General features: G+C 45.1%; 1 protein-coding gene across 3 annotated transcripts in view; it reads right to left on the bottom strand.

Moving 5' to 3' along the window:
- kdm6a (lysine (K)-specific demethylase 6A) overlaps nucleotides 1-25,248 on the bottom strand; it is a 188,355-nt gene that overhangs the window by 36,825 nt on the left and 126,282 nt on the right. For all 3 annotated transcript variants that reach the window (XM_084310621.1, XM_084310622.1, XM_084310623.1), the window contains 8 exons: nucleotides 17,821-17,919; nucleotides 15,441-15,660; nucleotides 14,901-15,041; nucleotides 13,027-13,119; nucleotides 12,763-12,840; nucleotides 12,496-12,603; nucleotides 11,021-11,404; nucleotides 9,285-10,156 (listed from right to left, as the gene is read on the bottom strand). In XM_084310621.1, the coding sequence (XP_084166747.1) occupies nucleotides 9,285-10,156; nucleotides 11,021-11,404; nucleotides 12,496-12,603; nucleotides 12,763-12,840; nucleotides 13,027-13,119; nucleotides 14,901-15,041; nucleotides 15,441-15,660; nucleotides 17,821-17,919 (1,995 nt within the window). The remainder of the gene's footprint in view (nucleotides 1-9,284; nucleotides 10,157-11,020; nucleotides 11,405-12,495; nucleotides 12,604-12,762; nucleotides 12,841-13,026; nucleotides 13,120-14,900; nucleotides 15,042-15,440; nucleotides 15,661-17,820; nucleotides 17,920-25,248) is intronic.

Raw genomic sequence — 25,248 nt, 5'->3', positions numbered from 1 at the left:
TTCCTAGCGAATAATATGCCAGCGAGTCGCGAGCTCAATGTACACTGAGTGACTTCGACAAAATGAAGCGCTTTTTTAAGGTATTAAATCCAACAAAAGAAGTACAAGATCAAAACCCCAAACGAGCCCGAGAGGGACCACCGTTAATATAAACGAGACAAAAGGAGAAGATTAACAAGATTTACAGATCAGTGGCGTCGTTAGCCCTGGGCTTCCGGGGCTTTAGCCCCGGATGTTTTTCTCCTGGCCCCGGATCTAAAAAAAAAAAAAAGTTTACATTTTTTCTTTTTTTTTACTTTTTTTTTTATGTCAGCATCCCCATTGTCTGTGCTGAATGTTTGTAGTGTTTGGTATTTTTTGTTGGATTTTAGTACTTTTAAACATTTTTAGTAAGTAGTTTTCATTTGATCCTATAATTCTTTCATTCACCGATTTGTGGACTTTTTTTTTAGTGTCCTGAAAGGCGCCTTATAAATCAAATGCATTATTATTATTATTATTATTATCATCCAGGAGGGAAAAGACACTTTGGATAGTAGGGACTGCATCTCTGCCTGTCCTGACCAGGAAACACTTTGCAACTGTGATCTCCTCTGGCAATAGTTGGATATTGTAATGTGTGGCGAGGGGTTGCAGCAATTCCACTGAGAGAAACTGGTCTGAGGCTGGATAACATGCCTGTATGCCTCTCATAAGTTGTTATCCAACTCATGAGAACCTGCTCTCAAGCTCTTGCAGCATTCTGTCGACGACTGGATAGAACAGTCTCGGTCTCAGCTGATCTCCTGAGCTGAGGTCTGAGCTTGTGCCACAAGATGACTCAACTACATACTCGTCCATCCTTTTCTGCTTCCTCCTTTGGCTGGTAGTATGTTCCTCAATCCAAAGGCCATTACATATGGCCTTTGTCCTGTCATACATGTCCACTGCCATCTCTGAGGTGCGATAACCTTTGAGTGTGTCCTGCACTGTGCTTTTAAATAGTACAGATATTGAAGATGTGCACTTTAACGCAGCAGCACCTGGAGCCATCCATACCCATGTCCAGTGTCCTATAATAAGCTTTAATCGAACCTCGGATAGTTCGGTTGGTTTGGGGTGGTGTGAAAGCTCATTCACTCTTGCAAGTGAACCCTGCTGCGGTTCATTTGAGATGTGAATGCAAAGCGGACCAAAGGCAGGAAAAGACCCAAAAATCGAATATTTTTTTTATGAGAAGACTGAAACATATGTATATAATGAAACACACAATAGTTTTTTTTTTCGATTGCCTAAGCATGATTTTGAAAACGGGGCCCGGTGTTTCAAAACACACAATTAGCACAACCACACACACAATTATCAGAACACCTCAGATCCTTTGCTAAATTAAACACTTGTCAAAACCATACACTAATTTTGTTACCATATGAAACACACGTTACATAATGACTTAATTCTGTTTGAACCAGTTACACACACTGCTGTGCTTAACCTAAAACACATTTAGCAATTCTACTTCTCAGTGATTAGAGTACTGTAAGTGAAGTACGCAGAGAATGTGCAAATATACAATAAATTCACCAAACACTACACAAGACCAATGCTGCAGTGTAGACTGATGAAAATATAATTTATTTATCTACATATACCCAAATCAATGATGCAGACTGATGAAAAAAATTACATTTTCTCTCCATATACCCAAATCAATGATGCAGACTGATGAAAATATAAATGTTCTCTCCATATAACCAAATCAGTCAACATTTCACCATGGAGAATCACAACAATACATGTCCCAGTTTTCATGCTACTATGTGCATAACACTGTAAGCTCAGCAAATATCAGACAAACATAAAATACTGTATCCAGTACAGGTTAAAATTACAGTAACACAATTTTTTTTTTTTTAATAATTTAAACAGAAAATACTAGACATTATCTCTTTGCCTAGCTGGATCTGGCAAGATAATTTTTTGTTGTGATTCTCCATGTTGACATGTTGACTGATTTGGGAAAATGGGAGAAAATGTATATTTTCATCAGTCTGCATCATTGGTTGTCTTGTGTAGTGTTTGGTGAATGTATTGTATATTTTCACGTTCTCTGTGTACAGTACTTCACTCTCCTTCCATTTTGGTTGAAGACAGGTGAACTCACCTGCTGCATTTTTATAGTGCTTAAACCCGATTGTGTATCTACAATTAAGCAATGGTGTGTTTGTGCATCTGATGGCTGTGTTTAACCAATTGGCTCATATGTGGTAATTTGACATTCTGTGTCTAATGTAATGCAAGTGTGTTTAGTGTTTTGCAAATCACTGTGTATTGTTTTGCAAAAAGTGAGGCTGACATTGTAGGGGTGCAAATCTGGGCCTATATTTTGCTCCTTGAGTGTAAGGTTTTGATAAGTGTAATACTTTTGATTTGAGTGTTTATGCAATTGAAGAAAACTGTAAAGACTAGAGATGAACTGTTTATTTATTTTGTACATAGGCTGTGCATATGTTTGTTTGTTTGTTTATTTGCTTATGTGTATGATTCTTAACTGTGTTTTTATTTTGTTATTGGTGTATATGTGTATGTATGTACAGTATATGTATATATATTATATATATATATGTATATTTGTACTCCTGTTGGGGCTTCTTGGACCAGATCAATGTTTTATCTGGCTAAATAAATAAATAAATAAGAAACTGATGATTTGGTCCTGTTAACTTTGAATTTTCTATGGGGACTGCCCAGATCCCTCTCATGGACCTGGACCTCACTTTGAGAACCTCTAATGATTCTAGTTATTCAGTATTCATCTCTAATTACTCTAAAATTGCGTATTTCTGCGCTTAAAAAAAAAAGCCCCCCCCCCCCCCCCCCTCCACCTCCCTGGGCTGAAGCCCCCAATGTTTTCTAACCCTAAAAACGCCCCTGGTACAGATATAACGCAGAGTGGAAAAATGATTTTCCGTGACAATTTTTTTACGAGGAAGCGCAGCTATTATTCTGTCACTGGTGCCGGGAGGCTCCGGAAATGATCCGATCAGAGAATCCCTATGTCGTGGGTAACAATATCCTAAAAAGGGATAACATTAATAAACATAATACGTCCCATCGACACATTCTTGCCCGGGATGCCTTCAACGCTAAACAAAACCCTGAGCGGGCCAGCACCCTCTTGCACTTGCTGAGTAAACAGGCGACCAGAGCGGATGATGCTGATCTCCGTGAGGTAAAGCTTAATGAATGTGACATTGCATCGCCAAGGAAGAAATGCCGTTCACTAAATGTAAGCCGCTAATTTTACTCTATAAAAAGAACGGAGCCGATATAACTCCATCATATGGCTACTTAAATTCCCCTCCGGGATCAATAAAGTATTAATTATCTATCTATCTATCTATCTATCTATCTAATAATGAGACAATATGCAAATAAGGTAATAATAATTCATTTTATTTATAAAGCACTTTTCATTCATGCAGAGTTCCTTGTACTTCTGATTAATGCAATGGTTCAAGTTTCAAGTTCAAGTTTCTTTAATAGTTGTCATACAGAAGTACAGAATACTTTTATACAAAATGCTTCTTACTGTTACGCTCCAGAGACTGTGCAAGACAAGATAAGTATGAAATAAAATAACATAGTATAGCATGTAAATTAGAAGTAAAAAAAATGAGGTCACAGTGTTCAGTATAGACATATGTACAATGTTCGATGCAGAATAGACGTAACTGAGTTACCATATAATATACAATACTATGCAGTGTACTAATATACAATACTATATAGTGCAAGGCAGAAATGGGATGAGGTGCAATTTAGGTACAATTTACAGTAGGTGTACGAGTTGTAGTGCAAATCCTTTATCAATAAATATAAAGTGTGTTTGTGTGATCTAAAGTGTGGAGAGTGGGTGCTGCAGTGTGTTGTTTGTTTAAGTGCGTGTGTGGGTGTGTGTGCATTTGATGGTTGTTGCATAGTGTTTATTGTTCGTTTAGCAGCCTGATGGCCTGGGGATAGAAGCTTCTTCTGAGTCTTTCTGTGCTCGCCTTAAGACTCCGGTATCGCTTGCCTGACCGCAGCAGTTCAAAGAGGCAGTTGTTCGGGTGGCTCGAGTCCTTAATAATTCTCTTAGCCTTCCCCCTTGTTGTAAATGTTCTGGAGGGTGGGAAGCCCCCCTCCAATTGTGCGTTCGGCTGAACGTGTCACTCTGGTGGTGTGTGTGTGTGTGTGTGTGTGTGTGTGTGTGTGTGTGTGTGTGTAGATCTGAAAAAGTGGCCAGCAGACATGATGCTGGAACTGTGACACGTGTGCACACACACACACTTGAATAATTATAATAATAATAATAATAATAATAATAATAAATTTATTTATTTTGTTCCACAAATATGTACAGGTGTTTGTATGCATTATATCTATTTGTTATGTTGGTTTCTAGGTGTTTCTAGGTTGGTTTCTACCTTTCCCATTATGAGTCCACACCAGCGCTGCCTGGTCTCAGACTGCTTCTGTTATATCGGTTATATGGTTATGTCCTTGTTTTTTTAGTTTTACATTCTGGGCAAATAAAGAAAGAATTTGTCTGAAAGCATTTCTTGTTAAAGTTTGGATTTTGTGTGCCCTGTATGCAAGATTCATGTCCTTTGCCAGTCACATACCTATTTAAGTAATGAACTGCACTACTTGTGGTTGTTTTTAGAGATTTTTGAGACGTTTTATACTCGTGCTACAAGATTTTGGCCTGTGCTACAAAACTATCAACCTCTGTAGCACCAGTGCTATGTGCAAAAAAGTTAACGTACAGCCCTGCTAGCTGACACATGCAGACTAGTGTGATCCTTTTGTGTCCAACCTCTCCTGCACCAGTCACTACTACTCCCTTGACCCTTTCCTGCCCTCTCTCTGTCCCCCCCCCCCCTCCCTCCCACTCCCTTGGTCCTCTCCTCCCTCTCTCCGTCGTCTTGCCCCCCCCCCCCACTCCCTTGATCCTCTCCTCCCTCTCTATGTCCTCTGCCTCCCCTCCCACTCCCTTGGTCCTCTCCTCCCTCTCTCTCTCCGTCCTCTCCCCCTACCTACCCTTTTCGCCACCAAGACGCTAGGGATGGGTACCGAATTCGGTACTTTTAAAAGGTACCTACCGAAACACGTCGGTACTACCGAGTATCGATTCACGCGAGATCCACCGGTGCCAACTTTCGGTACTATGTGCAAAAAAAAATAAAAATCCGATGACGTCACGTTTTGTTGACCGCAAAAACGAAACCGCACGTTAAGGCACAATACATGTTTTCAAACTCTCTTTGGGTGTTTGCAATTCATTGGGACTGGGGAGTATATGTCTCTGATATCTATCTTGGTAGTGGGCAGGTTGTTAGAAAGTGTAGCTCAGTTTCCACATCTGCTCTGTCTGACATGGCTGTTAGCCTAGCCACGGAGCGTCTTTAGAGAGGAGATTGAATCGGGACACAATGGGACACTGGCTCTGTTCATGGTCACAAATGGATTCCAGCTTCATTTATTTACTACAGATGACAAACGTGTTGTTTCTGTTTTTCTTTTTTACATACTTGCTCCACACGGAACAACTGATCACTACAGCCCAGCATCATATCACTGTAGCCAGTCTCTTGAAACACCACTATCTCCAAACGTTCTTTTGCTATGTGCTCGCGCTGCCACGGTGGGTTTTATTTTTAGCGGTCGGCTTACTCCTTCCATAGTTTCACATATTTGTAACCCATTTGACATTCTTAAGCTGACGTTAGCTAAGCTAACCGTCGGACATAACGTTAGCTCCTAGGGCTACAGTGCAAGCCGGCACAACTCAGGACAGAAAGAGTAGAGAGGATGTGACGTCGGTAAACAAGCCACACACACACCGCAGAGCGGGTCTACTCTTCTCCAAAGCGGGGGTGGAGCAAAAATAACTGCTAGAATACTCAATCAGCAGCAGAGTAGTTCATTGCTGCTAGATTGTTTGTTTAATCAGTTGTAAAATACTTTACATTAGTAAGATGTAAATAATAATAAAGTAATAATAATACATTATTTATTTGTTAAATATTAAGTTTGGATTATTTATTTTTTACAACCGAGGTAGGTAGATAAAATGTTTAGAGACTAAAGTACCGAAAAAAGGTACCGTTGGGTACCGGTATCGGTATCGGTTCAAATGTGAAAGGTAACCATCCCTACAAGCAGTGGCGGCTCTGCCACTAGGGGCGCAAGGGCGCCGACCCACCTGCTGTTTAATCAGAGAAGAAGAAAATAAAACTTTTTAGTTTTTTGTTTTATAGCCCTATAAATAATATAAACATGTTTAAAATGAATAATATTTACTCATTTTAAGTATGTTTGTATTTCCAATGCACAATATGACGTTATTATCTAAAATAAAAAAACACTAGTTTTCCTGAGCAGGAAGTGACGTTTTTTTTATTTTTTCGTATTTCTCGGCCCGGGCTAGACGCGATAGCGCTCTGAGTGCGCGTCACAGTTTGATCGCTGTATCCGTCACAGCCAATCAGTGCATAACGCGTTGAAATATGACTATTATGTTGGAATCCGGGCGCGATTTGAAGCGGTCTAGCCAGTAGCATCAAGAATTTCTGTAGCCGCATTTCGCGGAGACGCTCTCTGATTGGCCGACGCCAGTATTTTTTTCCGTAGCAGAATTTCACAGAGACGATCTCTGATTGGCCGAATCCAATTTCTAATGTTCCAATTCTAGCTTCCTAGGTTGGTCCGTTGGTGAGAGATAGTTGTGTTGTTGTGAGATGCAGGCAGCAGAGCGTGCCGTGACTGCAAGTTCTTTAGACGGTTAAGGTTAGAGTTTGTCTTAGAGCATGGCGATAGAACGCCAGGTAGTTTGCAGTCTGTTTGACGCGGAAAAATGGACAAAGAAATGTCCTTGTGTTGTGCTAACAAGCTATATGGCGGATGCAGTCTGGAGACAGTGGTCTGGAATACATCAACAGTGGATTATGTCCGTCTCACTCACTCACTCACTCACTCACTCACTCTCACTCTCTCTCTCTCACTCTCTCTAGCTGTCTCCGCGAAATGCGGCTACGGAAAAAAGTATCGACTGTGCTTGCTGAGACGATAATTAATAGGCTAGCGATTCAAAACGCGCTGCTGTGTTGTGAACTATAACATTAATTTAGCTGCTGCTGATGCATAATGAATGAATGGTGAGTTGTTTAAAATGACAACATACATGTGTTAATTATTTGATTTGATTGATCCGAGAGAGATTGCTCCAGAGCATCTCAGAGCATTACATTTTCAACTCGACCTATTAACGTGAACTGCGACCCACAAGGCACCAGCGCCAGCGGCCGCCACTGCCTACAAGACGCTGGTGGAGGCCAACGCGGACCACCTGGTGGAGGTGAGGACCCAGCTGGCTCAGCCCACGGACGAGAACTGGGCCCCCAGTGGCAGCAGGAAGATGTGGCGCTGCGAGAGCAGCCGCTCCCACACCACCGTGGTCAAGTACGCCCAGTACCAGGCCTCGTCCTTCCAGGAGTCGACTGCTGGAACTAGCTTTGCAGGCTTTGCATAATTTATTATCAGAATGGGACGCTTGACGCTATAGGTTTCCAATGGGACTGAAGGCAACTGACCACAGCCTGGTAAAGATGAACACGTAGAGCAACAATGATGCACCACCGCACATGGACTAAAGTGAAGCTTCCAGCCACAGGAACGGCACATAATAGGGGGGGTCGATACTGATTGATCAATACACAGACTCCAAATATCAGTCTTCTTTTTTTCTGCTTTACAATAACATTTTGGTGCAATAAAATTGATTGATGTGAGAAGATCAGACTGAAAACTTGATCTTATTAGGTAGTACATCGGAATACATGTTATCGCAATATGTTTAAAATCGCTATATTATCGTATCGTGACTCCAGTACCGCGGGGTACTCCCACCGCTGATATAATAACCACTCTCACTGCTGGGACGTGAAAGCTGGCGTCGGCTTAATCAATGCACGCGGGGAGCGGCAGCCACTCCCCCTCGTAAAGCACATGCTGCTACACTTGATACCCCCACGCGGCCTGCTGTGTTCTGTACGCACGGCGCTCCGCGGCCCACAGCGTGCGTGATTTGACAGAAAGTGACAAGTGTACGGAACATAAAAGGGATGAGGCCGAGGTTACTTCATTGCACCTGGAGGTTTATAAAAAGCATTAATAACGCCGCAGCCGCGCTGACGGACATGGAGCTTCTTCACAACATCTGGAACAATCATCCGGTCAACAGAGTGAGCTGCCCTGTGGAACTGTGTAGAGGAGGAGAGGAGGCGCACAGGACCACTACAAACCACTGTGTAGAGGAGGAGAGGAGGCGCACAGGACCACTACAAACCACTGTGTAGAGGAGGAGAGGAGGCGCACAGGACCACTACAAACCACTGTGTAGAGGAGGAGAGGAGGCGCACAGGACCACTACAAACCACTGTGTAGAGGAGGAGAGGAGGCGCACAGGACCACTACAAACCACTGTGTAGAGGAGGAGAGGAGGCGCACAGGACCACTACAAACCACTGTGTAGAGGAGGAGAGGAGGCGCACAGGACCACTACAAACCACTGTGTAGAGGAGGAGAGGAGGCGCACAGGACCACTACAAACCACTGTGTAGAGGAGGAGAGGAGGCGCACAGGACCACTACAAACCACTGTGTAGAGGAGGAGAGGAGGCGCACAGGACCACTACAAACCACTGTGTAGAGGAGGAGAGGAGGCGCACAGGACCACTACAAACCACTGTGTAGAGGAGGAGAGGAGGCGCACAGGACCACTACAAACCACTGTGTAGAGGAGGAGAGGAGGCGCACAGGACCACTACAAACCACTGTGTAGAGGAGGAGAGGAGGCGCACAGGACCACTACAAACCACTGTGTAGAGGAGGAGAGGAGGCGCACAGGACCACTACAAACCACTGTGTAGAGGAGGAGAGGAGGCGCACAGGACCACTACAAACCACTGGCAATCAAACTATGGAAACGCAAGCGCAAACAATCCACTGAACCTGCACTAGACATTTTAAATCAGCACAGGTCTCTCTCGCTCTCCCTCTCACACAGAGTTGATTATCCCATGTCAAAAATAAATACAAAACTAATGAAGAATCTCCATGACAATGTTCTAACCAAATGCAAAACTAGTACCATAAACAAAATCACAAACGGTACTACCCAGCATCATACAAGCAAAATGCACAAGGCAACACATAGCAGACAGTAAAAAAAGATCCCATTCAAAAGACAGCGCAGCCGCTCACCTGCACGCTTTGAGAACCTCGCTGGAGCTGGGGTAGATTGAGACCGAGGACCAGGGCGCCAGGCCGGAGGGGACCGGGTGTTTGTGAGCTCCCCCGGAAGGCTCCACCTTCACCGGACTCCGGGAGTCCTCCAGCCCCTTGCCGTTGAGCGTGGGCCCCTGGCTGCTGTTGGTGTTGAACGGGCTGTTAAGGCAGGAGAGGCTGTTGGTGGCGTGGGGCTCGGCGGAGCGCGGGGATGGGGTGGCGGTGGACATGGCTGAGAGGGGCGAGGAGGCCACCGAGTGCTCCGACAGGGGCTTGGCGGCGCCGTGGGCGCCCGGGTGGATGTTATTGATTTTCTCCGACGACGCCCCCCCGCTGTTGCTGTAGTTGTTGTTGTCGTCGTTACTACTAGTATTGGCTTTTCCCTTAAGCAAGGCCGAGAGCTGAGGATTGTCTGAACTGAGCGAGCCTGGGGCCGGGGAGCCGGGCTGAGATAGGCTAGTCGATCTGTCCGTCGCCCGCTGCTGGACGTGATTAGTCAGTCCCGGCGCGGGGGCGGTGCCTGCAGAATGCCCGACGGCGCTCTGTGAACCCGGCGGCGTAGCGCTGGCGGCGGCGGGGCCACTGCTGCTTCCTGAAGGCGCGGTGTCTTTGGTGTGGGCCGCTGAGGTAGTGGTGGAGTGCGGGGGCGAGGACAGGTGGTTGGGGGTGGTCTGGGGGGACGTGGGGGACAGGGAGGAGGCGGAGGAGGAGGCGGTGCAGGGCCCAGAGGAATGTCCAGCCTGACTGAGAGCACCGGGGGCAGAGGGAGGGAGTGAGGTCCGAGGGGAGGAGGGAGGAGGCTCTCCATTGGGACCTGCCGAATGGGAACCTGGCCCTTTATGAAGCCCCTGTGGACGGACAAGAGGGCAGGAGATGAGGCACTATAATCTGACAGACGGTCAGCTAACTTAGTACAACCACTCACTCAAGAACCTGTGAATCCAACAAAGATCATGAACCCCGCGGGGTGAGGGGATGACTGTAATATACAGTGGAACTAAATTAATGACAGGATAATCAATCAAAACTGACGGAAGAAAATCATGTAAATTCAAACCGTGTCCAACATGTTAGACTCAGAATCAGTCTTTATTGCATGCCAAGTCGTTTTCACTTACGGCACGGGCACACTGCTGACGAATGAATTTCACGCGCGGCTCCCTCGGCACACACCCTCGCGGCTCCCTCGGCACGGCACACACCTCCCCCCGGGACTATATAAGCGTGCGGCGCGCAGGGAGGAATGCACATTCAACAGAGCATTCTACAGACCACAGACTAGAGTTTGCGCGTGGCGCGCCGCCTCGAACAGGATTGAAGCGAAAAGATAGCTTGCCGCTCGCGAGGCGCGCTCCCGCTCGCGGCCAGTGTGCCTACTATCGTCCGTTAACATGGGAGCGGAAGTGAAGAGGCAGCCACCCGTCCGTCCGTCCGTCCGTGTTCATTCGTCAGCAGTGTGCCCGTGCCGTTACAAGGAATTTGTCGCGATGTGGAATGTTTTGCAAAGCACCTTAAGACTCAATACTTTAAATCTATAATGGCCAACCATTTCACCTCAGTCTGTAATTGTTTTGATCGTTTTGAATTTAGTAATTGATCGACATTTTTCCGTTTTTGTATTATGTGTTGGTCCCCTCGACGTCATTGTAAATGGAGGGCCTGCTCTCAATTATCTCTGGAAATCAAATAAAAGATTGACTGAATGACTGAACCTGAGTGGTGACGTTGCGCTGCTGACCCCTCCAGGCCTCGTCTGCGTGACCGGGGCTGCTGCTGGGGTGACTGGTGGCTGTGCAGTTGTGAGGTAGAGAGTTCTGCTGCAGGTAAGGCACGTTTCCGTTGCTCGCGCCGCCGCCCCCCCCTCCCGGGCCCAGGGTGTGATTGTTGCCCAGGGAGCCGGCAGCGTCCGAGTGGCCCGGCTGCCCCGCCGGGCTGGGCGCGGCACGGGGTCCGTTGGGCTGAGCGGTGCAAGGGGGCCGGACGGCTGCGTGATTGAGGGGGGAGGCGCGGGAGAGGGCGGCGTGGGGGTGGGAGGGGTCGGCCGACGGGCCGTTGGGGAGGCCGGGCCGCAACTGTCCCGCGGCCTGCTGCCTCATCTGAGGAGAGCAGAGGGGAAGAGGAGGGGAGAGCAGAGAGAAGGAGGAGAGAAGAGAGGAAGAGGAGGGGAGGAGAAGAGAGAAGGAGGAGAGAAGAGAGGAAGAGGAGGGGAGGAGAAGAGAGGAAGAGGAGGGGAGAGGAGAAGAAGAAGAGCAGAGAGAAGGAGGAGAGCAGAGAGAAGGAGGAGAGGAGAGAGGAAGAGAATGAGGAGGAGAAGAGAGGAAGAGGAAAAGAAGAGCAGAGAGAAGGAGAGAAGAGAGGAAGAGGAGGGGAGAGGAGAAGAAGAGAAGAGAGCAGAGAGAAGAGAGGAAGAGAAGGTGAAAAGAGGAGAGGAGAGGAAGAGAAGAGGAGAAAAGAGGAGAGGAAGAGGAGGGGAGAAGAGGAGGGTGGAGAAGGAGAGGAGTGGAGGCACGTTTTTAAAATGTGTAACACCTGCCATAATGTGCTGCCAACTGTATGCCAAAGTATTTAGGCTAACAAATAATCACTGGGGCTTTTTAGGAATACAATAATCAGTGTTCTGTGTAATCAAGGTGCGTGTGTGAGAGAGCGAGAGCGAGAGCGAGAGAGAGAGAGAGAGAGAGAGAGAGAGAGAGATAGAGAGGGGGGAGAGGGAGAGAGAGACAGAGGGGAGAGAGATAGAGAGGAGAGGGAGAGAGAGAGAAAGAGACAGAGGGGAGAGATAGAGAGCGAGATAGAGAGAGAGAGGGGAGAGAGAGAGGGGGGGGGAGAGGGAGAGGGGGGAGAGAGAGCGAGAGGGGGGAGAGAGAGAGCAAGAGGGGGAGGGGGGAGAGAGAGAGGGGGGAGAGGGAGAGAGGGAGAGAGAGAGGGGGGGAGAGAGAGGAGGGGAGAGAGAGAGCAAGAGGGGGAGGGGGAGAGAGAGAGGGGGGGAGAGAGAGGAGGGGAGAGAGAGAGCAAGAGGGGGAGGGGGGAGAGAGAGAGAGAGAGAGAGGGAGGGAGAGAGAGAGAGGGGGGAGAGAGAGGAGGGGAGAGAGAGAGCAAGAGGGGGAGGGGGGAGTGAGAGAGACGGGGGGAGAGAGAGAGGGGGGAGAGAGAGAGAGAGGGGGGGAGAGAGTGAGAGAGAGTGTACCTGCTGTTGGTGCTGCTGCATGAGTGAGAACTGATTCTCCAGCTGCTCCATCATCTGCACCTGGGGGGGTTTCAGGCCGGCCCGGTTGGTCCTCAAGTGGTCCAGGAGCTGTGAAGACAGAGAGGCCCAGTAATGTGGCGCTGGTCACAACAACTCAAACCGTTCAGGCCCAGTAATGTAGCTGAATAAACAAATAGTATCCAATATTACACTTGCAAAGACGGTCTACTTAAAGAGACTTGCTTATTGGACTGGACGGTTTCATACCTGGAGTTTCTGGGGCGTCAGGTACCAGTTAGGGATCTGCTGTTGCACCGGGCTGGTCGCCCACGCATCTGTTGTACCCTGTGACACAAAGAGAGAAACATACAGGATCATCAATAGAGCCAACTAAAAGCAGTTTCAAAAACATCAACCAATCTGCACCAAGTAGAGCTGCACTCAGTTGTTCTGGGAAGGGTAGTGTGAAAAGATATGCTGCTGCGGTCCAGTTTGGTTTTAGTCCGGTGGTTTGAGGGTTCTGAGCAGTACCTTTGCTGGGCTGTCTGTGCGCTTCCTCTTGGCAGGGCTGGCCTGTGGGTCTGTGTGACTGCTGGAGGCCTGGCCTGCCTCTCCCTTACACGCCTGGAGGACCGACACAGAGTTACAGCGTATAGGGATAGACACGTGACTAAGGTATAGAGAAAACCTCTTTTGAAAATCAACCTGTGTAATGAATTCACTGTGGTACGTTGGGATATTACGTCTCTTACTGTGCCCGATTTACATGTTAGGCGAATGCAAGAGAGACAGGCACAACTCGAAACCACACATTTCTGTGCACATACTGTATACGACAACATTTACATGCACACGCATTCACGCAATATTCTAATCTTAATGAAGCTGCGAGAATACGCAGATTAAAACAAAACACCATAATCTAATTATGGTTCTTCGATTAAGGTCATATATCTGTAGTCACACTGAGTATTCAAACTGTGATTAAGAAGTGTAATAATGTAACATTGGTCCCTTTATTGGAGGGCTGTTTAGACATGTATACTGCCCTGCAGAAGCTAGCCGCAGTAACTACAATTCTTTTCAAATATTTAGTTAAGTGAAGTTTAACTTCTTAATATCCGTTTTATCTTGTGACAAAGTTTCAGAGTTCAATCTTGCTGTTTTAGAGAAAAATGGTATAGAGAAGATAAGAATTGCAGTAACTACAAAATCACTACCTAGTCAAATAACTTCAAAGGCATTTTTCCTCAGTTTGGGTAGTTACTGCGGTTAGCTTCTGCAGGGCAGTACACACTGTGACCACAATGAGCCCGTTTCAGAGGTGTATTAACGTAGCACTTGCAACACCCAGTGTGTCGAGTCATGCGCGTGTATAGCTAGCTAATGCCGTTGTTATACCCGTCAAGTCTCTGTATTGGAATCACTTGCAGCACCGCAACATGACTGAAATACCTTAAGAGGCAAACATCACTGCAGTTTATTGCTTGTAGCCTCCAGCAGAGGAGGAGGTTTAGTGTATTCAAATCAATAACGGCAGAATGCAAGAGTGCACGGAAGCAGACGTGTTAGTGTAACATAATCCTACCGCTAAACACGTAAAACGCTTAACAGGTATTCTCCTAAAATCGGGTAGTAATTAAGATTATCGTGTAAATAAGATGTCTTGACAACCGTTTATGTGGGATCCAAACAAGTCAAGTCACTGTAAATCATGACTATGGTTGGGTGAGTTGCTCATGTGTGTGTTCTGGGTTGGTCGGTCGGTTGGAGGAATGATGATGGATTGGATGTGACGGGTGAAAAACTAAAACATCTGTCACCTCCGTTTGGCATCAAAACTTTTCATTCAAAAACAGTTCCGATGTCAAAGGGTCACCCGGGAGACAGACACGGGGGGTGCCGGTACATGACTCGGGTTGTATTCCACGTTACTCAAGTGTACAGCCATTGAAACATGCATTTGTAGCTTAGCAGGGAAACATGACGTGGCACTTTCAAAGCGGCCCACAACATGACTTACAATGATAGCAGTAGCATAAGACCACTCATTCTTGGCATATTGAATAGAGAGGAGTTGTGAGGAACTAAAAGTGGGGAATAACATTGCCTAGTTATTTCTTCTCTACTTGGTGAGGTGACAAAAAGGAAAACTATGAAGGTTACCCACCATACTGCTCATTAAGACTTTGAATAATATCACAGGCCCAGTTCCAAGTCTTTCAAACGGCATCCTTACTTTTCTTACTAAACTATGGAATAGAAACGTGAATGGTAAGCTAAAATAAATAAAAAATAATAAATCAACACATTTGAAAGTATTGGAGCAGGGCCTTAGTTGTGTTCTCTTTAGTAAGAAAGGGTTAGTTTTCGGCAGGTCTCTCTGGTCTGTTCTGGTGTCTCACCTGCTGTGCCTGTGCCGTGTTCAGGGCCCCCTGCCTGGATGTGAGCTCAGCGGGGATGGGCAGGCTCCACGCCTCCTCAATACTAGGAAGCAATTTATTCTTATTCTGCAGACTACCTGGCTGTAGGTTACACAACTGAGCCTAGGAGAAACCGTGTAAGAGACAGACTTCAGTGATCTGATCTGTGGCACCTAATCGCTGAGCAGCTATAAAAGGTGTCGTATTAGGACTTTACTATACACAAAAGTATAAAAAGAAAAGAAAAAAAATTATATTACTCAAAAGAAATGTACAATGCCATGAAGTTATGCCTTACGATTACAGGTGAGAAAATGTGCTCAAACACGCCAATATGAATCACTATTCATATCTCAATGATCAAAAACTCAAAAATGACAGAATATAAATCACAATCAGCACAATAGAAGTCAATGGCATTGACAAGCCTTGCCATTATATACACAAACACAACACGGGTAACGCGCACATACGTACATATGGCACAACATCCAGCGTGACGGCGCCCGGGCCCAGTCCTACCTGCAGGAGTTTGATGCGCTGCGTGAGCGCGGCGGTGTTGAGGCAGGCCTTGCTGCGTGTGGCGTTGATGTAGCACTTGATGGCGTCGTGCGGCTGCCCGCAGGACTCGTAGAGTGTGCCCAGGTCCATCCAGGCTGCCGCGTGGCTGTGGTCAAGCTGAACGGCACAGATGTAGGCCTGCAGTGCGTCCATGGGCTGGCTCTGCTGCTGGTAGAGCACCCTGGAGCGTGGAGGAGGAGGGGGGGGGGGAGGTGTCCCCGAATAAGGACATTCTTAGTCATCGAATGATGTTCTCGACTAAACAATTGGTCTATCTGTTCAATTGTTTTCCCTGCATTGTTTTTTTGTGAATGAATGTATGTGTGAAGTGAACTCCATTCATGCATTGTTAATAGGGAGGGACTGACACCACTGTCTAAAGACGAGTATCAGCCAATACAAAGAACTGATCCAATATACTGTATGAAAAGTTAAATAAAAGCTAAATGTTAATATATTTTCTTTTTTTAATAATCAAGCAGCTGCATACTACCTGCCATCATTGTGATCAATCTTAACACAATAAAACCAACACAAGGAAGATACTTCTCAATATAACTGCATGAACAATAAAGAAACTGGCACTAAAGGGGCTGTGAAGTGTCAAATAATGGCTTGATAAAATCATATCCATGTTTATCAAGATTCACTATCATTTGTATCGCCTCTCAAAAGGTATTGTGTGGCTTGTGTGTCTACTCTGCAGCAGCTAGTCATAGACAATAGCGATCTTTAAATACTTGACCAGCCAACATTTCACCTGCTTAGTTCATACAATCGAATTGTAACTCGGCAGACCACTGCAAATTATTTCTTTCCATTGACTTGGACATTGTCGTCAGTCGCTGCCTTCATCTCCTTCATTCTCACGGCTCGGGCACATACAACGCGCGCGCGGGTTCCTAGCGGGATCACACGCCTGGCCAGACACAGAGAGTCCGACTTCAGAGCGCGCTGCAGCGGAACCAGCAGCAGCACGAGCTCTCTCTCTCTCTCTCTCTCCTTCTCTCTCGCTCTCCCTCTCCCTCTCTCTCTCTCCTTTCTCGCTCTCCCTCTCCCCTCTCTCTCTCCTTCTCGCTCTCCTTCTCTCTCTCTCTCCTTTCTCGCTCTCCCTCTCTCCCTCTCTCTCTCTCTCTCCCTAGAGAGAAAACGAGAAAGAAAGAAAGAGAGGGGGAGAAAGAGACTGGAGAGAGAAAGAAAGAAAGAAAGAAAAGGCAGGGAGAATAAAGAGAGAGAAAAAGAGAGCTGTATTGTAGCCATTCTGCAATCTGTTAATAAAATGTCCAATCAATCAGTCACGTGGCGCACGCCTCGCGCGCCGCCTCGAATCCAACCAGAGCGGAAAAGATAGCTTGCCGCCCGGGAGCCGCCCACGATGCGCGCTCCCGCTTGCGGCCAGTGTGCACAGTAGCGTCCGTTAACATGGGAGCGGAAGTGAAGCGGTAGCCGCCCGTCCGTCCATGTTCATTTGTGTGCTATGTGCCCTGGGAGTTACTCTCTGTTCTCACAGCCTAGAATATGACACAACCTGACACCCACTGATGATGCCACGGTTCGCAAGGAAAAACATCCTTTTCCCAGCTGAGAACCAACTTTTCAGGTTCGGAACCAATCAATTTAGAGTCTGAATACGCCGGCCAGTTCAAAATGATATTGGGGAACCGGCACGGATCCCGTGTGAGAGGCCTATGAGAACGACGCCTGATTAAGGCGTCTGCAGACTGAGCGATTGTGACCGTCCTTTGGGGTATATTACAAGTCAGTGTGTAGATAGTATACCCACTCTTCTCATCCATCTCTAGATCCCCCCCCTCTCTCTCTCTCTCTCTAACCCACCCTCTCTCTCTAACCCACCCACTCTCTCTAACACACCCTCTCTCTCTAACCCACCCGCACTCTCTAACCCACCCGCACTCTCTAACCCACCCTCACTCTCTAACCCACCCTCACTCTCTAACCCACCCTCTCCCTTCGTCACCTATTGCAGTGCAGAGACTACATCCCCCATGAGGCCATGGGCCCCAGATCAACAACCACCTGGGAACCATATTGCAACAAAACAAGGGTGGAAACTAAGTACTTTTACTCAAGTACTATACAAGGTATGTTTTATTCCACTACATTTCAAAGACTACATTGTACTTGTTACTCCATTCAGTTTTTCTATAGCATATGCAAGTACTCTTTAGTTTAAATAAAATGGTTTTGCATTCAAGACATGCAATCAAATTATAAATTAAAATTATGTACTTTTTTCAGCTCTCCCTCCTCTCTCCCTGTGTCAACTACATATGGAAGTTACTCTGATTAATGCATTAGTTAAAGGAGTATCAGTTCTTACCCTATGGAGCACCAGGTGTCAGCGCTGGCCTCCGACTTATCAATGGACTGGCGGTAGGAGATGAATGCATCCTGGACCTTCCCTATACTGGAGTAGCACCTGGAGAGGAGAGGAAAACACATGTAGTTCAGAGACAGAAACAGGGTTAACATTTATTCTCAACAAGCACAGATTTGCAATAGCTGCAACCTTTTTGCGATAGGCCACTCCCGTTATCACACCCCCTTTTAGCCAATTGGCATGAGCACACACACACACTTTACCTCCATGCCAAATTTCAGCCTCCTAGGGTGAAACCTGTGGCAGCTAGAGGGTGGAAATTATTTTTCAGCCGACTAACCAACCAATCGAGAGTGACCTATAGTGCTGCTGGTCGCAGCGAAAAAGGACCGGGTTCTTTAGGAGGTCTGCTATAATATCCATCATGTCGTGTCATTCTGCTCTTCTTGGTGGTATGCTGCACATTTAGCTTTTTCTAACTCGTTCACCTGCCTCCAGCAATCTCACTGGTCACAGTCTTCAGTGATTGACCACTTTACAAATAACAATCACAGAAGAATGCACTCCGTAGAGTGCAGACCTCGGCCAATTCCTAACAATCTCTCCACTGTTACCGTCACATGCAACATTTAACTGGATGACATAAATAAGAGTTGTCATTATTTCTGCATACTTCCCCCCCCCCCCCATCAGCAGCCTGTTGATTCAGCTGTACTGTGTAGAGGCTCCTTCTGCTCGAGACATCAGCAGCCTGTCCATTCAGCGGTGTAGAGGGCCATTCTGTTCCTGAACTACTCAGCAGCCTGTCCATTCAGCGGTGTAGAGGGCCATTCTGTTCCTGAACTACTCAGCAGCCTGTCCATTCAGCGGTGTAGAGGGCCATTCTGTTCCTGAACTACTCAGCAGCCTGTCCATTCAGCGGTGTAGAGGGCCATTCTGTTCCTGAACTACTCAGCAGCCTGTCCATTCAGCGGTGTAGAGGGCCATTCTGTTCCTGAACTACTCAGCAGCCTGTCCATTCAGCGGTGTAGAGGGCCATTCTGTTCCTGAACTACTCAGCAGCCTGTCCATTCAGCGGTGTAGAGGGCCATTCTGTTCCTGAACTACTCAGCAGCCTGTCCATTCAGCGGTGTAGAGGGCCATTCTGTTCCTGAACTACTCAGCAGCCTGTCCATTCAGCGGTGTAGAGGGCCATTCTGTTCCTGAACTACTCAGCAGCCTGTCCATTCAGCGGTGTAGAGGGCCATTCTGTTCCTGAACTACTCAGCAGCCTGTCCATTCAGCGGTGTAGAGGGCCATTCTGTTCCTGAACTACTCAGCAGCCTGTCCATTCAGCGGTGTAGAGGGCCATTCTGTTCCTGAACTACTCCCATTTTCCCAATGATTAGACAATCATGTGATAGCCCGATTTGCACACCTTGTAGATTGCATCAAAATAAATGTCCTTGCATGGAGGGTCATCGATGCAAAGCTAACTCATCACTTGGGTATGGATGTTATACTGTACATATCGAAGAAATATACATATTTTTCAGCTAATTAAATAGTTCCTTGCTGTAGTGTTTAACTTCTTAACTAATCTGCACTCATCTGTGTTTCACTACACACATGGGTGCATGCTTACCAGCTGTTCGCCTCTTTTTAATGCAACATGCAACACTATTATCACCGACATCTAAGAAGGGAGATCCCCCCTTGAATTGGCCCTTCTAAGGTTTCTCTCCTCCACACTGCCTGTGGAGCATTTTTTCCTATTGTTAGGTTTTAGTGAGTTTTTCCTTACCTTCGCGTGGGGTACGTCTGGGAGTGTTGCATGCATGCATGCATTTATTTTGAGCTTATGGTATTCTTGTTTTTTCTTGACTTACTGTGTTACTATGTATATATATATATATTTTTTTTTTGGCTTGTTTAAAGAAGACATGTCTCTGTTAAGCACTTTGAGCTGCACTCCGTGTATGAAAGGTGCTATATAAATGAAGATTATTATTATTATTATTAACCTCTTAGGCCCGAGCCCTATTTTCTAAAAATCCACCTAAAATACATACCTAGAGCCATATGAAATCCGCGTTCACGGAATTGCGGAATAAAATGGAATCAGCTGTAAACGTGGAATATTGCAGAATTTGCCCTAATCTGGACTGAAATTCCGTGTTTGGGAGAACGTGGAACGTTTGGTGCAACGCGAACATGACCGGGGATGCTACAGCGTGTTACACACAACACGCAGCAATTTCCAAGAGTCTAGCGGCTTCGGTGTTAACGTTAACGTCGAAAGAAATTCCACACTAAGCTTTAAATTCAGAGCAGCGCAGTATCCTAATGACTTGTATATGACCGGCGATAAGGTGTTTTGCTAATTCTGTCAACATGCCGTGGACTGGACTCACAAAACACATGCGAAGATCACTCTCCAAAAGCCATGTCAGGAACACAGAAAAACACTGTGCTTCAAAACAGAGTAGGGTATATCTGCAGTGCCGCAGCCCCATACACACCAGCTCTCTAACGATGATCCCTGGTGATCACAATAGATACAGCTAGAGGGCAAGGCTAATCACTGACACTATTGTGATGAAATAGCTATGTAACGTTGCAGTACATAAGGTACACAGGACTAGAAATGATAGCTTCTTGCTAAATCTGGTGCTCCCATCTATTTGTTTAATGCAAATGATTGTCCGTACACTCTGTCCTTTATAAACTAAACTAAAGGTGCCTAAATTATGCATTACTATATTTCATCACAATAGAATAGATATAGCTAGGCTACTTACATTATGATAATGTCAGTAGTAGCTAGCTGTATATTGTTTGTTTACACTTGAAATGTGTATTTTTATTTTGTCACAATATTATTTGAAAAATAGTGTAAAATTGAACTGTATTTCTGAGTTGCAGCACTTAAAAACATTAAATGGACTGTTATATCTTATTAAATTATGGACATTTAGGGCGGCTAAGTGGCGCAGTGTAGGGCTGCAACGATTAGTCGACATAATCGACTAAGTCGATTATAAAAAATCGTCGACGAGGAATTGTTGCGTCGATTAGTAATTAAAAGAAATACAAAATTATTATAATAATTATTATATTTTTTTTTGCACTACCTATCTTTGTGAAAGTGGCTTCTCAGCTCTGGTCCAGCCAGCTGAAGACTTCTTAGCTTAACATAACAGACCGACAGTAAGTTTGGGGGAACTAATGGGATAACTGGGTGTAACTGAGGGGTACAATTCCCTGACTGTATTGAGAGTATGGTATTATTAAACCACTACTTAGTTATGTACTTTAATTACTGGCCATACAGTACATGATATATCTGGTGAACACCCCACACAAGAATACGGCAATGACAAAGAAAGTTCTAGTTAGAGGTATTTATTATTAGAGCAGCAACGGTAGGTTACAGATTGAGAATTATGATTGCGCTTGTAAGGCGAAGAACACTTAAAGTAGGTCAAGAGCGTAAGTCCATGAGAATAGTAAGATGGGTATAACTGACGCCACCTGTAGCATAAGCAATTACATAAGGCACACTAGTAGTCAGCTGGAGACACTAGGGGGTTCCCTCCGGTTGTAAGCCGGCAGGGTAGAGGAATGTTCGGGAGCAAAGTCTGGGTCAACGAAGAATAAAGAAGCTCCAGCTACGGGAGTCGACACATGTACTCCCCTTGATCGGCAGACAAAGCAACAGCTATAATCCAAGTAGGCTCGACAGCATGGATGAAAGCTAGCCAGCCTCTGGTCCTAGAGGCGGGCTCGATGGATGCTCCTCACTGGGTAGATCCCACACTATAGTGGGGTAGACGGTTCTCTGCTCCAGCAGCCACGGTACCAAAGCAATATAATCCAGCCGGAAAAGGCTCTGCATTCGCCGGTGTAGATTCTCCTGTGCACTATCCTTCACACTTAACTAGGTCGAACTTGACGTTATTTCACTAAACACTTTTACTATCCTATTCGCACATGTTATAAGTGCTCTATTTAGACGCAAAGTTGCTCACTTCACTTGGTCGTTGACTCGTGGTGAAGGCTTTACTAGTAATGAACGAACTGATACTTTGAACGAATGATGAACTGAATGAACTGCTGCTGCTGCTTTCCACCTGCGCCGTATTTATACGTAAGGTGAATTATCTAGTGCCAACCTCAGTTCTGTCTTGTATTACTGCGCAAACCTGGACATGTTGAGACATGCCTTGGCGGTGTCTTTGAACTTGCCATTGGGGGTATGGCCGTTGGCGCCTAGGGGTCGCTGTCCAATAGGAGAACGAATATTATGGTCTGGCTTGTACCTAGGTAAAGGGATATTCTGTGTATATATACAAAGAATATACAAGGGATATCAGACGATATACAAATATTATGCAAGGTATCTCAAGTAATAAATATATATATTCAGTTTAATCTGACCCTTTGTAACACTGGGGATGTTGTTTGGTCCTGACAAGAGTCTCAAAGCAACTCTGAGGTCATGCTCAATGTCCAATCTGTTCCTCTGCTCTGTCTTCAGCTGGACCAGAGCTGAGAAGCCACTTTCACAAAGATAGGTAGTGCAAAAAAATATATATATAAAAGAAAAAGATTATATATATATACCGGTATATATTTTTTTTATATAATTGTTTTTCGATTAGTCGACTAATCAAAAAAAATAAGACAGATTAGTCGACTACCAAAATAGTCATTAGTTGCAGCCCTAGCGCAGTGGGAATTGGATTCATCTTTTTGCAGAACATCTGATGTGAGGTAAGGACTCTATTTTACCAGTATTGGGTTAATCAGATGTTTTTTTCTCAGCCATCGCAGTGTGTGTGTGTGTGTGTGTGTGTGTGTGTGTGTGTGTGTATGACGTTAGCGCTGACCAGGTCATGGATAATAGATTTTTCAGCCCGCTTCTCTAGCGTGCATAAGTACACATATACTATCGATAATCTAGCGTTTATTTGAAAACGATTCATAAATCAGCCGAAAAATTACAACGTGTTTTGTGTATTCCACTAAAGAGCTATTATCGCGGAATTTCTCTGGAATTACTAGAACTCTCCAAAACTATACTCATATTCAAAACGGTGTAAAACGGAAATGTACCAATGAAAAAACAATCCGTTTCGTACATGTTGACTGCAAGCAAGTCATTGATAAGCAAGGGGTGTTTTAGACCCATAGCTAGGGCTGGGCGATAAAACGATAACGATAACTATCGCAATAAATTATTTTCTCGAAATAAACATGAAACGTGGTCGCAAAGTTTCGATATATCGATTTTCCAAGCTTGGATATGAGCACACGCACTAACAACCAATCAGTGAAGGAGATGGCCGAGAGCGAAGGAGACCCGGAAGGAGACCCAGAGGTAGGACTCACTCAACAACAAGGCTTGCTAGGCTAATTAGCTTGCACGGCGCTGTTTTATATATTTACGTGCCGAGTATGTGTGTGGCGTGAATTCTGAGGCCACGTTTATAGTAGTGTGGGGTATACAGTGGACGTCGTTTCAATATATTGTGGCGGAAGAGAGTATTTTAGTGTCATATTTGGCACATTGTCATGGAATACACGCTTAGAAACAACAGGCTGGCTAGGATAACTAGCTTGCACGGCGCTGTTTTATATATTTACGTGCCGAGTATGTGTGTGGCGTGAATTCTGAGGCCACGTTTATAGTAGTGTGGGGTATACAGTGGACGTCGTTTCAATATATTGTGGCGGAAAAGAGAGTATTTTAGTGTCATATTTATTACATTGTCATGAGATACTCGCTTGTCGGCTAACTGCTAACGTGCGCGGACTGATGACGACATCAACTCGACTCGAGACATTCGCAGCAGCATAAGAAGTTAATTAAACTTGACAGACATTATATCGACGATAATTATTGATATCGAATTATATGAAAATAATTTTATAATTTTATCGCGATAACGTTTTTGGTCATATCGCCCAGCCCTAGCCATAGCCATAATTTAAGATATAGTTTAAGCCTTCGGAAATTTCCCCGACCTCCCATTGACTTCAGCGCTGGCACGGAACGGCCATAATGGTCAAAGGGGCATGGCACTCAATGTGTTAAGACCGAATATTTGAACATTCAAACCCCCCCTCGCCCTAAAAATAAAGTTATTTTATATTTCAGTTTAAATTCAGTTAAAATGTTTAGTTTAAGTTAAATTCAGTTATTATTTTTTAATAGAAATAGGCAATCAGATAATCCTTCAGAACGTTGATCGGCTCAGCTGACCGACAAATCAAAATGACAACATTCACCATCGTAGCCTATAATAACAGCATTGCATTGGCCCATCTACCGGTTTTAATAAACAAACAGAAACAGTAGCATGTGCATATTTTAGATCAATTAGGCTATGAAAATTAGGCTGCCTCTAAATATAAAAATGACAATAATAATATAATTTAATTAATAATCTTTTGACTCCGACATGAGACTGGCACGACTATTCGAAAATTCAAACTCATCCCTACTTTGGTTCATCACAATTGACTAGGGGTGTAACGATGCGACCTCACCGATTAATTTCGATTACGATTATTCAGGCAACGATTCAATGCATCATGAAATCTCTTCATTTGACCACAATTAGATTAATTTTCGATAAATTTTCTATCAGTTAATTCCCCAAAAAAAAGTATACACAAATGTGGCTGGGGGAACTGATTCACTCAGCATGAATGGACTATAGGTCAATAAAAACAATACACACAAAAAAAAAACATTAAAAAAAAAATGTATTTTTTTTTATTTCGATTCATTTCTATTATAATCGATTCTAACATTTTCAAATCGATGCAGTTGAATCATCACATTAGAATCGATGCATTTTTATTAATCGATGCATCGTTACACCCATACAATTTACTCAAGCCTAGTAACGGACAATATTTCTGACACTGGGAATACATTCACTGAGATCCATAGATGTCCCTAGATACTAGATAAGAACATGCAAATGGACTTTGTAGAAGTGGAGCAATCTTCCATTTACTTAGGTATGTATTTTTAGGTGGATTTTCAGAAAATAGTGCTAGGGCTTAAGAGGTTAAAAAGGTAAAATTAAATATCACATGGTAATTCTTAATGGAAAACAAAATATGAAAGACCCTCACCACCCCAATAACAGCCTGTTCCAGCTGCTGAGGTCAGGCAGACGCCTGCGAACCCCAGCTACTAGGACAGAGCGGCTTAGGCTCAGCTTCTTCCCCCAGGCCATCAGAGCCCTGAACAATGAACACTGAGTGCCACAGAACACTGAACTACCCACACACAAACACACATGAACACACACACGACACGCACGCTGTGCACGCTCACACACTAGCAGCCACTTAACACTTTAACATGAGCGGGCACACACTCATGCCGCACACTTATGGCCAAAAGGAAAGGCCACTTTAAATTAGAAT

This window comes from Notolepis coatsorum (assembly GCF_963971535.1).
Source record: "Notolepis coatsorum genome assembly, chromosome: 3".
In the NCBI taxonomy this organism is placed as follows: Eukaryota; Metazoa; Chordata; class Actinopteri; order Aulopiformes; family Paralepididae; genus Notolepis; species Notolepis coatsorum.
Note: the sequence above shows the minus strand (reverse complement) of the source record. Positions and strands in the feature narration are given on the sequence as shown.